Source organism: Mastomys coucha, unplaced genomic scaffold, assembly GCF_008632895.1.
Source record: "Mastomys coucha isolate ucsf_1 unplaced genomic scaffold, UCSF_Mcou_1 pScaffold21, whole genome shotgun sequence".
Taxonomy (NCBI): Eukaryota; Metazoa; Chordata; class Mammalia; order Rodentia; family Muridae; genus Mastomys; species Mastomys coucha.
This window is the reverse complement of record NW_022196904.1, coordinates 64,396,655-64,413,626: the sequence shown is the minus strand read 5'-3', so window position 1 is coordinate 64,413,626 and position 16,972 is coordinate 64,396,655. Positions and strand designations below refer to the sequence as shown.

Sequence of the window (16,972 nt, the reverse complement as noted above, 5' to 3'; positions counted from 1 at the left end):
TATTATTATCGAGCCTTAATTGGCTTGGCACTCTGAACAGCCTCCTCCAGCCCCTGCTCCTCCCTCTGCGATCAGGAATTCCTGGAGCGAGCTAGTGAGTGAGCTAGCAAGCTTGCAGGAGAGTCTGAGAGCAAACCTTGCTTGGAGACAGGGGCTGCTGATCCAGAGCCTCTCAGAAGATCAAATGGAACGTGGTCGCTTTTCTTTCTCCTCTCTGATCATACATTAATAAATGCATCCCATCAGTCTCTCGCCCTGCTCCCCGTGAGCTACTGTCGGCTGCCTGGAATCCCTTAGCTCCCTCTCCTTCCTCAGCCACTGGACACGTTTTCAATCCAGGTTCCTTCTGTCATCAGGGTCTCCCAGGCACAATGGCTTCACGCATGACAGCGTGTGTCCTTTGTTCTGAGTGCCATGCCAGGCGCTGAACCAGCAACCGTCTGTGGGGTTACCTGATTTACTTCTTTTAATACACTTTGGTGTAATTATAACTGCATAAAGGGAAGACAAATTGGCAAGTAATTACGATGTTAATTTGGCAATGTTTTATCATATTGTGGAAGCACAATTTCCTCTCTAATTGTATTGGGGGGGACACATTTATCTACACGGCAGCTTATTGAAGGTTTCTTGAGAATGGAAATGAAATACACAGGAGACAGGAAATCCAGCTCTCCTCCCCATAAATATTACTTTATTTGCATGTGTTTTTGCAGCCTCCTTAAAAAAAAAAAGAAAGAAAAAGAAAGAAAGAAAGAAAAAACGCTAACTCGTTTATTCAGGCCCAATTAATGGAATGCCACAGAATGTATAATTAGGTTGTGACAGTCTAGCTGATGGATTGCCTTGGGTGTGGAAACCAGAGACACCCCCAGTTTAAATGGGTGAACCTTCCCTTTCAGAACCTCACAGGCTGTGCGTGCCTCACCACTGTCCCCCCTGAGAATGCCAGCGTGGTTCCAGGAAAATGTCCCAGTCCTGGGTGCCAAGAGGCCTTCCTAACCTTCCTCTGTGTGATGTGTGTGTGCAGCTTGATCGGGGCCATGGCCCAAACCCCTTCTGTCATCATCCTCATCAGGTAAGCTATCCCCTGTGACCAGGCCCTGAGAGTCTGCCTGGCACACATCTGGCAGGGCTCCCAAGCAGAGCTGTGTGAGTCTTGCAAGCGAGGTGAGAGGAGGTTGCCACCAGGAACACAGCAGCTGTAGGCTAAGAGGAAACAATCACAAGCCTTCCACCAGTTGGGACTTCATAGCACAACAGGACAGTAGCAAAAGGCCAATTCCTTAGCCTCCCAGGAATAACCAATGAGGCGACTTTGAAAAGCATTCTACACTCTTCTTTACAGTAGGATTATTGGTGAAATAAAACGAAAATAGTGGGGTGGAGAGATGACCCAGTTGTTCCTGCCTCACAAGCTTGGGACTGAGTTCATTCCCTGTAACCCGTATCAAACCTGGACGTAGAAGATGTTGCTTATAATCGCTATGGTAGTGAGATGAGAGATAGAGACAGGCAGATCCCTAGAAGCTTGTAGAATAGTTCGTCTAGCTATTCAGGGAAGTTCTAGGCCAGCGGGAAACTCTGTCTCAAAGCTAAAGGTGGAATGAAACAACATTCAAGGTTGTCCTCTGGCACACACACACACACACACACACACACACACACACACACACACACACACACACTAAAATGGCATTAAAGGAGCCAAGCTCTTATGTCCAAGCCTTGTCCTTCTGTCAATCAGCCATATACCCTTGGCCACAACATGGTCCGCAGATTTGTTTCTGAGTCAGTTACATAGACAGCAGCACTCATTCTGCTTACCTTCTGCCATGGTCTGGACCCTTCCAGGTCATGTGTGCAAACCACTCTAGGGACATAGAGGTTAACCATGACAAGGGGCCTATGGCATTCATGTTGTGATTGCTTGCTTGTGTATAAGTAAGTGGCTGTAGCAAGACACCCAAAATTCTGTAACCCCTTGTCTCTGGGAAGCTGGCCTGGAGGCAGATGATCATGTCTCAAGCTTCATCACTCACAATGCTATTGCTATCTTGATTTGAATGAGGCACCTCTAAGAGCACTGACCTAAATGTATCCTAGTCTCCACCTGGGTCCAAAGGTGGAACACCATGCACAGAAAGGATCACCTCACTCCACGAGTAAGCAAAGCAGTTCAAAGCCAAGGGCTGGGGATGGAAATGGGGTGCTTGGAGCCACCTTGATTCCTTGCACAGCATCAGGTGCTTTGCCAAGCTTTCCTGATCCTTGAGCCTTCCTTACCATGCCTTTTGCTGGCAACACTCCCAAAAGTAGATTTATAGGAAGCATTTGTGTTACCCAGATGGTCATTAGCAGTGGCTTATGAGTGTGCAGAGGCATTGAGGCTACAATAGCAAATTGCCATCTTATTCTTAGGAAGTTCGACAAACTCATACCCAGCGCTTTGGAAGGCTGTGGTCAAACAAGTTGAGTCAGTTTCTGCTAGTGGTATTGAAAAGCCTATAAGTCCTTTCAGAAAAGCAATATGCCAGTGTGAGTCAAGAGCCATAAAAATATTCAGGCCCCTGTAGTCACCTACCTCCATTTGTGGCCATTTATCTCAAGAAAATACCTCACTACAAGAAAGAAAAAAAAAAACTCAATACAGACAGATTTTTTATTACAACGTTAACTATAATAGCAGAAAGACCCGAATTGAAGTACTGAGTTAAATTATGGAACTGCAGTTCAAAGGAATAATGAAAAATCTTAAGAATGCGTGAAGTGTTTATGAAATGAGCCATTGAATTTGAAACTATACGTGGAAGGCGATTATATATAATATGCATATGAACAGAACCCTTCAAGTTTCATGTATGGGTTTATGGTGGCTGTTTTATGAGCAGTTTATTTTTCATTAGAAATTCTTCTGAAACTGTATGGTAATACTCACACACAGAAGGCACCAGGAAGCAGGAAGGGGACCCTCACCACCGTTAGTTGTGACGAGTCCACTTATTTCTCACACGTGAGTTTCCACAAAGGCCCAGACTCTAGATTCTAAGTGGTAAAACTTTGTCTGTGGAAGTATTAGCTGTTTCCAAGCCTCAACTTGATAAACAGATCTTATAGTTTTTCAGAACACACTGGATTCCCTCTAAATGGGTCAAGAACAGGTCTCCGTGACCTATGCTCACATACATCTATGAATGCCTTTTTATCTAAAGCACGTATTCATGTCCATATTGAAAGGGGATCATAATGCATCATTCCATCCCTTCCCCAGTCCAGCTTGCCATCAGAGAAATTCTAGGCAGAAATTAGGATACCCCATGCAGGTGGACCTCAGTAGAAAATCGGGCCCTTGCCCTGGTCCAAATCAGTGTGTTCATTCTTATGCTGCCCAGAAGTTGTCAATAGGAATGCTGAAGTAAGAAGCAAGGAGGGCACTCACAAGCATGTGAATCCCTATTCAATTCCCAGGACACACATAAAAATGTCAGGCATGGTGAGGCATACTTGTAATCCCAACAATGGGGAAATAGAAACAGGAGGACCCCTGGGGTTAACTAGCCAGCCATCCTAATCTAATTGATGCACTTCTGGAAAATAAGAGACCTTGTCTCTAAGGAGATGGTTGGCATTTGTAAGGATGACACTGAAGCTATCTTCTGACCTCTAAACACACAAACATGAACATGTATGTGTGCATGCGTGCATGTGCACATGCACATAAAATGTATTAATAAAGAATGCTGAAAAGCAAGCAGGAAAGCAGATGCCCCTTTGGATGATGCTTAGGTACAACTCTGGGCTCTTATTTTAAATTACTGTATTTACACCCTTGTAAATATCCCCCTTTTACACATGAAGAAACTGGCCTAGCGGTGGCTATGCAATTTTCTTGAGGTCTCATGACCAGTAAGCTAATGATGCTAAGCCCAGATCCTTGCTTTTCTGCAGATCTTCCAATAACATCCTGCCTGAGACTTCCATGTCGTCATAACTAAGATGTGTGGTCCTTTTGGGAACCAGTTTCTCTACAGGATATGAAGCAAGATCTTAGCACCTTCCTCACTTTGTTCCCAGTGACACAGTAGCTGAAAGGAAATCACATTCCAAGTGATAAATAGCCTAGCTCATTACACCAGCATGTCTTCTTGATAAGGAGATTTGCCTTTATTTATATGTCTTTCAAGTTAAACCTTCAAATGAAAGTGCAAAACTGTAGCCACCGAGCAGGAACACCACAAGGAACTTGGCTTATATAATGTGTGTCTTCCAAAGAGTGTTCATTCTGCTCAGAGATGCAGATCTCATGACCTGGAACTGACTCTTTCTCAGCCAGAGTCCAGAGACCACTGCTCAATGGAAGTCATAACATGCTTCCCTAGGGGATCATTCAGCAGTACCACACTCTCTAGTTAAAAAGACATGTGCATTTCCCCAAGAATAGATTTTACCGAGCATCTTAGGATCTAGCAACAATTATAAAGCCTACCCTTTCATAGTCTTTTACAGACTACCATGACAAAATACCATAGATATGGTAGTTTATACACAATAGGAATTTGACTCTCACAGATCCGGAGACTAGGAAGTTAAAGATCAAGGCTAGGTTAACTGGTGAGGGCCACTTTCAGCACATAAATTCCCCTTGTGTCCCAAGGTAGTAAAGAGACAAAAGACCTCTCTTAGGTCCTTCCTCTCTAAGGACATTAATCCACTCATGCAGGCCCTAGGCTCAGGATCTAAACACTTTTCAAAAGCCCCACTATCACATTAAGGGGTAGGTTTGAATGGAAGAATTTGGGGAAGACAATGAGTCCATAATATGCATGTAATTTTTTTTTGTTTGATGGTCACATTTGACCTATAATAATAAGAATCCCAAACCATGCACACCAAGGCTCAAGCCAAGTCATAGATTAATGGATATCTGCCAATGGGCTGATGGATAAATGACCTTGGGCTCATCTAAGAATATTATTCTGGGACTAGAACTATTATTCAGTCAGTTAAGTGTCTATCATATAAGTATGAGGACCTGAGTTTTGATCCCCACCAACCTGGTAAAAGCCAGACACGGACGGGCTCCTGTACAAGCTTTGTAGTAGAAGGGCAGAGATAGATGAGTCCTTAGAGCTTAGGTTCAAGCTTAGTGAAAGACTCTGTCTCAAAAATAAGGTAGAATGAAACTACGAAATACACCTGACATTGACTCCTGTCCTACACACGCGCACACACACACACACACACACACACACACACACACACACACACAGACAATTATTCTAGCCACCCAGTCAATAGATAGGCTTATTTTTCTTATACTAGATATTCTACTGGTAACTTTGTTCCTAACATATGTTTTATACAAAACCAAGTCCTACACCCTCACTGCATTGTGTGGGTCTGGTCTCTAGTCTTCCAGCCACACTGAAATGCTCCAACACGTTTAAGGTTCAACCATAAGGTACTGGTTCCATGCCTAGCCAAGACATTCAAGAAGTATAGCCACATGTATCCCTTTGTCCCCTAAGGAACCACAGTGGCAACAGATAATAAGAAGTGACACTTTGAAGCCCATGCGTATATTGTCCAGTCAATTTCCCTCATAGTCCTTTACCACAAATTGATGGGTATGTATTCCCCTGAAATGTCTGGTAAGCCAGAGACAGCTTCCCAGCTTGACACCCACTTATGCATTCCCTCAGCACAGGCTAGGTACTAGATACAGCGCTAGGGTTGAGTCATAAAGGCAATGACAAATAGTTCTTAACCTTTAGGGGAGAAGTCAATTATTGAATAAGTGTAAGAGGAGTGACCTGCTGTGTGAACCCACCTATCTAAAGTTTTCCAACCCCATCTCTATGGTTACTCTCACTTTCAAAAACATTACACTCTGGAGAACATGTAAGATTGTTCTTAGGGACTTACCATATATGGAAAACTCAAGTGAGAATGATTAAGTCAGGTCAAAGCAAAGTTCCAGAACCTTTCAAGATTACAATACTTGATGCACATACCTGTGCCCCAGCTGGCCCACCTGGAATGCCAATCCATGCAAATCTGGTGGATTTTACAAAACAGTCCAAGAACATTGAAGGTGTTCATGGTTCCAGCTGCAACTTAGGAATTTGCTGAATTGGTGTTCCCATATATGCATCCCCTACCCAGCTGTAGAGGCGCTTCCTCCTGGAAACTGAAACACACTGCTCTAAGTTTAGACTCCAGGACAGAATTTACATCCAGTCCTTCCAGCTCAGGTTATTAAGCGGGAAAAAAAGGCTTAATTCCTAAACTTATCTTGGCACCACAGTTGTCGCCAATTTTTAGACGTTTAGCAAGAAAAAGAAGAAAACCTATTAATAATTTTCCAAGGTGGGATCTGATAGACAGCGACAAATAACTCTGAGTCTGTTAATTAAAATGGAGTTGATAAGAATCTTTTTCTCCCCTCCATCTCTTTTTATGTAGGACAGTCAGCCCTGAACTCAAGTCTTATGCGCTAGGAGTTCTTTTTCTGCTCCTTCGTTTGTTGGGTACGTATTGTCTCTTTACTCCCTCCATAATGAGTTGGATGTGTATTACCAGGTGAGTGAGGATCTGTGAAACTGTCCCAGATCCTTAGTTTGCCTCTTTTCCTTTTCTATGATGTTTATTTATTCGTGTCCTACTTTTGTTTCCCATTGCAATGCTAAGACACTGACCCAAGCAATTTGAAGGGTGGACGGGCTTATTTAGCTCACAATTCCAGAGCAAAGTCTGTCATTCCCAGAAGTCAAGGCAGCATGAACTTAAATTCACATCTACCTTGGCGGGTAGAGAGAGAAGGAGGGCCATACATGCCTATTTTCAGTTCCCCTGCTTTCCCATTTGTCTACTGCCAAGAACTCAAACCCCATGAAACAGTGCCAGTCCCAATGAGTGTGTCTTCCCATTTCAAATAGCATCAAGTTTCCCACAGACATGCACGTAGGTCAACTTGAACCAGACCACACTGAGATTCCTTTCTTAAGTGATACTATGTCTGTCCCATTGACAAATTTAAACTCACCATCACTTTAAATGTAAATATTTTTTATTCCAAGTTCAAACACCAGCATTCTAGACCCCTCTGATGTCACTGGTGTCACATATACCAACTCTAGCCCTCATGTCGCCTAAATCTTCATTAGCTACAGAGAAACTGCAGTGGCTCCAGAGGGAAGGAAAAATTTACTGGTGCAATTTGGTCCTAGTTTGCTTTCTATCGCTGTAATAAACACCACAGCCAGAAGCGACTTGGGGAAGAAAAGGGTTTATTTGGCTTACATGGATCACAGTCTATCACCTGCAACCTGAAGGCAGGAGCTGAAGCAGAGGCCATGCAGGAACACTGTTTACAGTCTTGCCTGCTTTGTTTTCTTATTCCGTGCATGGCTACATGTATGGGAGTGACACCACCTACCTATAGTGCACGAGGCCCACCCACATCAATCACTAATCAAGAAAATGTTCCACAGACTGGCCTACAGGGCAACCTGATAGAGGCTTTTTTTTTTTTTTTTTTTTTTTTTTTTTTTTTTTTTTTTTGCAATCAAGGCTCCCTCTTTCCAGAGGACTCTAGCTTGTGTCACGTTAGCAAGAAACTTCCCATTCAGAAAAGCCTGAGTGGCCTGAGATATGCTTTCTTTCTGGGCTACCTGCTGGGAGTAAGAGGCACAAGAGGCACAATAGTCATTACAGTTATTCACTTTTTATTTTTCTTGAAGTATCTTATATTTTTATTACCTTTTATTACTTATTATTTATATTGCTCTTATTATTCACCCAATTGTTCAAATATATTCATTTACTGTGGGTTTCCAACAGGTGGCCCACCCCCACTGTGTCACACTCTTCCCCTTGTGCCAAAGCTGAGATAAAAATGACTTGAGTGAACTTTCCATGGAAACCGGGGGGTGGAAAAGGGGATAACTATGGCCTGCACCTTAATAGTAAACATAAAGTTCTCATCCCAAGTATGGAGTCATGAGTGGATACAAAGATCTAACACTAGAAATGTGAGGTTTTTCAAAAACATTCTTTCATCAGCACAACAGCAGGGAATTATTGAAATCCATGATAATCTGTAATTCTGGTAGGAGCCATGGCCCCTTAAAGTTCTGGAAAGAAGAATATTTATAGACTTGAAAAGGACCCATGGCATGTAGGAGGGACAAAGTACTCTCCATTTTCAGATGATTATAAAGTATGTTTACCTATGGAAGAGTATTGGAAGGATGGACATCAAAATGGTACCAGATAGTTTTAAATAATAAGACTATGTATTTTACAAATTGAAAGTTTTGAATATCTATAATGTATATATTACTTTTATAATGCTGTTAATCCCTTTGTAATTGACAAGTGCCCAAAAGTAGGGAAAAACCCATTCTTGAAAAGGACACACACACACACACACACACACACACAAACCTTAAGTTTCTCCATCCATAGTCTGTGTTAACAATCAGTCCCTGTCATCATCCTGATTCCCTGTGGAGCAGGTCTCAGACCCCTCCTCTTCCTGGCTGGTCTGTGTGAGTTGATGCACAAGAGCATCTTTGTCTTATTTCTGTTTCATGGGACAGAGACATACATAGATGTGGAGATGCCCCATTAAGCCATATTCAAATTACAGCATGTGGGTGTTTCTGGAAAGCTGTGATAGCTTGAAAACTTCTACTGCCATAAATATAGCAATACAGATTGTTTTTCTTGTGTCATTGGAAGTATAGACAGATGTATCATCACACCCCCTGCCCTTAGTGGTCAAGCAACTAGAGAGATAGATAGACATGAAATACCAACAAATTAAAGAGCCTCTTATTGGAAAGTGGTGGACCCATTCCTCAGATAGTTACACAGCAAAATGACATTTGCTAAGCACCTCCCATGTTCTGAGCTCCCAGACCATACTAAGGTAGGTTTCCCCATATCAGGGCTCAAAAGGAAGTGGATGTTTATCCTCATCTTTATAGTTAAGTAGAGGTCTCCATATCGCTAATCCATATTAACAACTCTAGGCATAGCCTATAACATCAGGGCTAGGGAAATGTCTTGGTCAATACAGTGCTTGCCTCACAAGAATGAGGACCTGTGTTCAGATATCCTGAGCCCACATGAGAAACTACATGCTAGTTTGCATGCCAGTAATCCCAAGAATTAATCCAAGCCCGGGAGATAGAGATATGTGTATCCACGGAACCACCAGACTAGCACCTAGCCAAGTGGTTCTCAACTTATGGGCTGTGGACTCCCTTTGGGGGTCAAATGATGCTTTCACAGATGTGGTATATCACATCTCCTTCATGTCAGCTATCTACATTGTGATTCATTAACAGTAGCAAAATCACACTTATGGAGTAGCAACAAAAATAATCTTATGGTTGGGGTCATCATAACACAAGGAACTGTAGAACAGGGCTGCAGCATTGGGAAGGTTGGGCACCACTGACCTAGCCAGTGTGGGAAAGTTTTAGGCCAATCAAACATCTTGAACAAATCAGGATATCTCAAACAAAATCCTGAGGTCCAGTACCCAAGGATAGGTAGACTGGTGGACATGAAATACCAACAAGTTAGAAAGCCTTTTTTTGGGAAGAGGGGAAACCATTCTGCAGGTAGTTAAACAACAAGCTGGCATTTCCTGGGCATCTCCGGTGTTCTGAGCCCCCAGGCCATAGCAAGGCACTATACAAAAAAGAATGTCCTTCATGGTAATCTCTATAGCAGAACATTGTAAAAGAGTAAGTTATTTCTGAACGTTATAGGCTAAGTGGAGATAAAACCACAACTGAGGTATCGTAAGGTGAACCCTCACCACTCTGAAGCTGATCCAGAATCTGTCTGTCTGCTTCAGGAAAAGCAGGTACCATTGGGAACAGGGATTTTTCCATTTCTGTGACTGTAAGCCAGAGCAAGAGATAACTTTATCATCATGGCCCATTACACACATGCATATGCATAGATATAGCTGAAACAAAAAACTTCATGGAAAAATACCTTTAAATATGTATAACACATTCTGATATTTTCTATTCTGCTCCAAGCTTTCTGGAAAGTTGGTCATGACCCAGCATATTGATTCTATTGCCCATTATGGGTCACAAATCAGTTTGGAAAACCCTGTGCTGAGAGGATATGACACTATCTCATCTTTTAATTAAAAGCGGCTTAGCTGAGAAGTCTTGGCGTCTGGCCTAATTTCATCTCCTCCAGCACCCAGTAAGATTAACAGCCATTATTTTTAATGCAAGGCCAATGAATAAATCAGATACCATGACACTGCCAACCCTCTTGGTGCCCCATGTAGGTAATGGGAATACAATGGGGACACTGAAATTGAGTGTGACATGATCTGTGATGGAGCCTGCACTGGTGTATCAGTGAATTGGGTAAGGGCCACCTAAGTTTGCCTTGGGATTCAGGTATGATGTCCTGAGCAGAGAGTAAGGAAGAGTTATGAAGATGTACAGGAAGAAGAAAGGGTGATTTAGACAAGAGAATTTACAGGGATAAGGCTTATATGCTGCAAAGACCTCACTGACGCGAGTGGGGGAGACAGGAGAAGCCACATGGGGCTGGTGAAGGTGGTGAGCTAGGAATTTGATGAGAAAGGTCTCCTGCCTCATGGGTAACTTTGACCTTACCTTTAAGGCAAGTAGAAACTGTATTACTTACCAAGAGAAGGACAAGATCCACTATGTATTTTAGGAAGGGATGCTGTCTAGGGACCGAATGAGGTACAGTCAATTAGAGTTAAGAGAGGGGGTTGCATTGAGAGGGTGGAGCTAAAAATTAATGAGGAAAGGCCCTCATGGCTTGGTCTCTAAATTGAAGTTGAGTTGGCTCTCCACCTCTGCAAATTTCAAAATGACAAATTAAAAGAAAAACATTTTATTTTTCATTTCCATTAAAAGAATAAAAACCAGAGAATGTTCACAATGTTCTTAAATAATAATAGTATGAGCTACTTGGTATAGTATTTACACTGTATGGTGCATCTCAGATAATCCAGGATTGGTTTGAAGTATGCAGGAATATGGACTGAGTTAAGCAGATGAGCTCAGGGTTAGGTGGGGAGAGACATGACCCATGCTTGGGCTGTTCTAGGGTAACAAAAGAAATGTTATATGTCTGCATCATATATGGCTTTTGAGCTACTCGAAACATAGCTTGTATGGACTGTTTTATTTAACTTGCATTGGTTTTAACTTAAGTAGCAACATGTGGCCAGTGACTGTCATACTCAGCAATACGAGGGCCAGATGTTGATACAACGTGACAGAAAGAAATAGGTTGTCATGGAAGACCACGCTAAGGTATGGGTAGGGTAAAGAAAAATTCCAGGGTCCAGAAATTAAGGTAACATTGGTTTCCTGTGTTACTTTAGACACTAATAGAGAAGAACTGACAGATAGAGCAAGGATCTCAGTGGCACTGGCCACTGTGGACTGAGAACTTCCCTAGTAGCCCTACAGCAGAAAAAAGTTTGCAAGTGGTGATGTCAATAGGAGCTGAGGGGCAGGGAAAGCAAAGAAACTGAGGATGATAGATCAAGGACATGGCTCAATTGTTAGAATGCTTACCTAGCATGCTTGAAGCCCTGATTTTGATCTCCAGCAGCTTATAAAAGCAGGCATGATGGTGTAGTTTCAGAAAGAAGATGGCAGTGGCAGGAGGATCAGAAGTTCAAGGTCATCTATGTCTAGTTAGGAAGCCTGAGCTATATGAGACCATCTTTAAAATAGAATGAGTCTAGCGGCCAAAGTGAAGCTAACTTGTTTGATGGTAGTACCTGGGCTGGGTAAAAAAAGAGGTAAAGAAAGTGGCAAAGAGATAGGAGAGCTTGATGGAACGGGACTATGGGAACCAGCTGTATATAGGAAACTGTGACAGATGACTTGGAAGCTGTGCTCATAGCTGCTGTATCTGATTTTAAGATCTCAGAGGTGCTGATATATGACAAACCCTGAGGCATGACTGGCCAGAGAAAAACAGGGTGAAACTCCTCTGCATTGACAGCAAGTTGTTTAAAGGCCAGAGTGCGATAACACATGTCCAGTTCATGTCATCCAGGACAGTAACAGAAGTAGAACAGGGAAGGAGGCCACAGAGTTGGAGGAGGGTCAGCCACCTAAGAAGGAACTGGATGCTCCCTCAACAGAATTCCTGACTTGATGGATTCCTCCTCTTCCCTCCCTTTTACAAATATACTGATCACTGCTTTTACTATCTGGGTTTTAGGTCAACCATAGGTCTGATCAAGAATCTCAGTTCTGAGGCTGGGGGGTGTTGTTCAGTGGTGGAGTGCTTACTCGCAAGTAAAAAGCCATAGGTTTGATTCCCCAGCCTTGCTAAAGCACAAAGTAAATTGTCTCCGAGGTTAACTCCCAGCCATGGATGTCCCATCAACTCACATGCCTGGAAGCAAGCATGTACTAAGGTCCTCTCTTGTGTAAGGCATCTGCAAAGGGTATGAAAAGTCACAGACACCATCCTGCCTAAAGGACCTGGGAGTGGGCATGAAGCAGGTGAGTCGAAGGCTTACTGTGAGCAGACTTACAGAGTACCTGGAATTCCAAAGAGAAAGATTCCACTCAACCGTCAGATGGAAGCATTACAAACACATTCAGAGTGTTCTGATTAAGGGAGATCAGCCTGGGAGCAAGGTTGGCAGGATGCAGAGGAGTCTGTGGTCAACGTGCTATCACCTTAGGTCAGGTAAGCAACGTGGAGTCTCCACGTGCAGACAGTAGGAGGAGCCTCTACAGCCTGGTGTGCAGCTGGTGCCTAACAACTCTTTGTGGATTCAACAGGATCAAAAGCATCAAGGTGAGGCTGGGAAGACTGTGGCTCAATTGGTAAAGCGTTTGTTGCACAAGTATAAGGACCTGATTTGGGAATGACCAGAACCCATGTAAAAATCTATAATCCCAACTCTGGGGAGGCAGAGATAGGAGGATTCTGGTGTTTGCTAGCCACCCAGCCAGTGAGAAACCTGTCTCAAATAGTAAGGTTGAGAACAACTAATGAATCAAACTCACACACACACACACACACACACACACACACACACACACACACATCATCATCATCATCATCATCATCATCATCATCACAGTGAGAATATGATGATTAGGACTAAAACAGGAATCTTGAAAGAGACCAAGGAGAGCCATGGAGGAGAGAAGATGTCGGTTAAGCCACCCCTCCATCTCTGTAGCCAGCTAACTAGATTTGACCAAAGAACAAACAGACCCAGATGAAGTTGAGGTTTAAATTTGAGTCCTGTGATTCTGGGAAGCCCAACAAAACAGAGGGTCTCCATGGTGAGAAAAGCAGGCTGGACTCCATCACGAAGTCTCTGCCAACAAACTACCAGGCTTAGCTTGACAGAGCTAACCTGCTAAGCAAACAACGCTGGACGGCATCAATCTATGTATGCAGGTTCATTCCCGGGCAGCCTGTCCTTGAGGTTTAGGTCTTGTCTTTGAATCACTAATGACTCTGGAAAGGTATTTGTTAGAAACCTGAGGCAGATCGTTATGGGTGGGTTGAGTTCCAGCTCTGAGATAGTCTGGAATAGAACATAGCATACAGGCAAATGAAAACCCATTATTAGCTCATACCTTATTAGAAAACATTAGCACAGTGCACTCAAGGACCCCATGTGGGCAGGAGCAGGATTTAATGTTGGGAAGCTGGGAGGACTTTTCCCGCTCACCATTGTTCTGTTTAATACACAAAGAGTTGTTAGGCACCAGCTGCACACCAGGCTCCAGAGGCTCCTCCTACTGTCTGCATGTGCAGACTCCACATCGCTTACCCAGCCTAAGGTAATATTACATTGACCACAGACCCCTCTGCAGCCAGGTATACATACCTCAGTATGAGCGCCTCTCAGCCATTCCTGTCCAAGTGGCCTTTGGCAGGCTACATAAGCTCTGGAACCTTTCAGACTTTATAACAAAGGGCCCAAAGGAAGTGAGGAGGCAGTAGCTCCTGACTTCTCAAAATTAAGAAAAATGACTGGCAGGTGTCCCTGGAAAGCACCTGCGGATGTCAACAGCCCCAGTTTCTTTCTTGGCATGGCTGAAGGAGAGAAATGCATCAATCTTTTCAGGAGAATACAGCTTTAGACAGTCCCCTCTAGCTGAAGCTGGCAGTAACAGTAATTGCTCTGGGTTGAATAAAGAGTCCAGGGTAAATTCAAGTCTTGGCAGGTAAGCTGAAGAGAAACCATTATCTTTCTAAATGTAAATGACACAGTCATTTTCAGCCTCCTTTTGTCCTGTAAAGGAACGTAGATTTATTTTTTTGTACAGAAGCCTTTCAATTCACCTTTTAAGTTGAGACCAAAGAATATGAATAGGTTTTGCCTTTTCAAACATGGGAGTGAAGGAAAAAGCCAAGATACGGGGCCCTGAGTGTTAATCTCTGTTAATAGATTTCAGGAAAACGGAGACTGGCTCCTTAAGCAGTATAGCATTTTTTGCTCTCACACACGATGTGTGTGTGTGTGTGTGTGTGTTTATAGATATATATGCATATGCACAGATATGTAGTTATGTGCATACATATATATTATATATAGGTACCTAAGTATGTGCATACATACATGTGTGTATGTACATGTACATATATATATGCATGTGTGTTTGTGTATGTATGTATATATGTATATGCAGGTGAGCTACAGTATAAAAAAGATTTAATCCTTTTAACACCTTTTGAAATAGCAAGTAGCATTGAGCTTGCCACAAACCCTGCCAGCACATGGCTGAGCCCTATTGAGGCATGTTTCACACACAAGTTTTTGCCCAGGAGACACAAAGGGAAGGGAGATGCTCTTCCAGACTCTGAAGAAGAGAGTAATCTCCAGAACACAGTTTCTAACAAAGTATTCCACTAGCATCAGCCTGCCTCTTCGTTCCTTCCTGAACAAGAGTCTAGCAGAGTGAAGACACTCAAACAAGAAGAGACACTGACAGATACTTGGTCCCCATTCTAGAGCCACCCAATTGTTCTCCAAAATAGACTAGCTCTTCAGAGGTGACCCACCAACTCTTGGCTTGAGAGGTTCTCTGTAACACATTTATTCCTTTGGAGATGTTCATTAGCCAAAGAGATTTAGGACAAAACCCTAAAAAATAGGGTCAGAACCTGGTTTGGTAAGCATTCTCTAACCATGCTTTCTCAATAAACAAACAAACAAAAATAATTCTACAATAAAGCATAACCTGGGGCCTGGGGAGATGGCTTAGTCCTTATAGTACCCGAGGACCTGAGTTTCAATCCCCAGCTCTTGTGTAAAAGGCAAGCTTGGTAGCACTTGGGAGACAGAGACAGGCTGATCTCTAGAATTCACTGCCATGCCAGCCAATCAGCCACTCTCAGGTACAGTGAGAAGCTCTGTGTCAAAAGGAATAAATAAAATGGGGAGAGGTTGAGGAAGACACTCAATGTTGATTCCTGTCCTTCATATCCACTCACACACGATGAGTGTGTGAGTCATCGTTAGTCACAGGCATGAGCATGCACACATGAAGTACAGTGCTACATGGAGAAAGTGTATGTACATACCCATTTTATAAAGAGGCTGAGATTTAGTAAGGTTGTAGAACTTGACCAAATTCCCATAGTTCCCAAGTGGCAGAGTTGCAAGAGAAATGTCCTCCTTCATAGAGGGGACCTCCAGATATGAGTTCCTTGACTGAAGAGAAAGGTGTCAAGGACAACAGATGATTAAGTGTCTCCTCCTCTGACAAGTGTCTGCCAGTTCTGCCAGGAGGCATTGTGCCAGATACTGGAGAAGCTTGTGTACAATCTGGCTCCCAGTTTCTCCATGCATTAACAAGCCCAGAGGAGGAAGAGCTCTAGAGCTGGCAAAGATCAGAACTCTTTCCTGGGTGTTTCTCTCTCTTCACACTTCAAAACAGAGCTTCCTCAAGCTTAGCAGGAGGTAAATAAACTGTTCTCTGTAACTCCGGAAATCCCAGATAAGAAGTCTAAAAATCCTCTTAAATTAATGAACTTTGCATTAGAAGAAAAAGTAAATGATGAGGTTTGTGTTCTGACCTCTTTCTGTGTACAATAAGAGAGACTATGAGTTATTGGGGGAATCACGATAGATTGAGCTGCACCCCCTGGAGATGTGGGGTGGTTAACTGACTGGTTACTAATAATATAGAAATCTCCCATGGTCTCTAGATGAGCCAGCATCTTCTATGGACAGCTTGTTTTGGGGAATTTTTTTCTTGTTGTTGTTTTTCTATTTAGTTCAAAGGATTTATAATACATCCAGATGAATGGCTAGGGGTGAAAATTTTGTCAGGAGGCTAGGAATCTGACCAGTCTCTGCTCAGGAGAGTTCCAGAATAGCAAGGACCTATAGACAAAAGGGTGCACTTCCGATCTGCATATGTGTAGATCGGAATTTAAAGTCTGATGATAGCTTAGAGCCTACATTTGGGAGAGATTTACAAGTCAATAAAAGGGAAGAGTTTAATTCAACAAAAAAGAAAGCTGATGCTTTATGAAGAAGTAGAAAGGAAGTCTCATGAAGGTTATTCTTTGGATGCTAAGCCTAGCATTTTATTCTAAAATCTCACCTTAAGTCCCACTATAAGATAAATGTGTTAGCAGAAGTTCTGGCCATGTGAATTGGTCCCTTGCAGAAACATAGAAGCGATATCAACTCCACCTTATATGGATTCACTGAGAGATGGAGTGAGCTGCCTTGGAGTTTTCAGCTCCTTAAATTAAAAAACAAACAAACAAAAAACCCCAGACTGTCATCTCTACAACCAGTATTCTCTAAAATCTCTAATAAAGCATGAAAAACTTTGATGGACACTTAACTTTCTAAGTACTTAAAGGGTTTTTCTAGTTCTGTCAGGAATATCATTGTCTACTAGGGGAACCTGAAAATAAGATAAAATTGACACCTTTAGAT

The 16,972-nt window shown here is 42.8% G+C and overlaps 1 protein-coding gene across 2 annotated transcripts in view; it reads left to right on the top strand.

The window, feature by feature from the left end:
* Positions 1–16,972, top strand: part of Slco3a1 (solute carrier organic anion transporter family member 3A1) — a 279,766-nt gene that overhangs the window by 250,906 nt on the left and 11,888 nt on the right. For both annotated transcript variants that reach the window (XM_031386999.1, XM_031386998.1), the window contains exons 8-9: positions 903–1,078; positions 6,466–6,530. In XM_031386999.1, the coding sequence (XP_031242859.1) occupies positions 903–1,078; positions 6,466–6,530 (241 nt within the window). The remainder of the gene's footprint in view (positions 1–902; positions 1,079–6,465; positions 6,531–16,972) is intronic.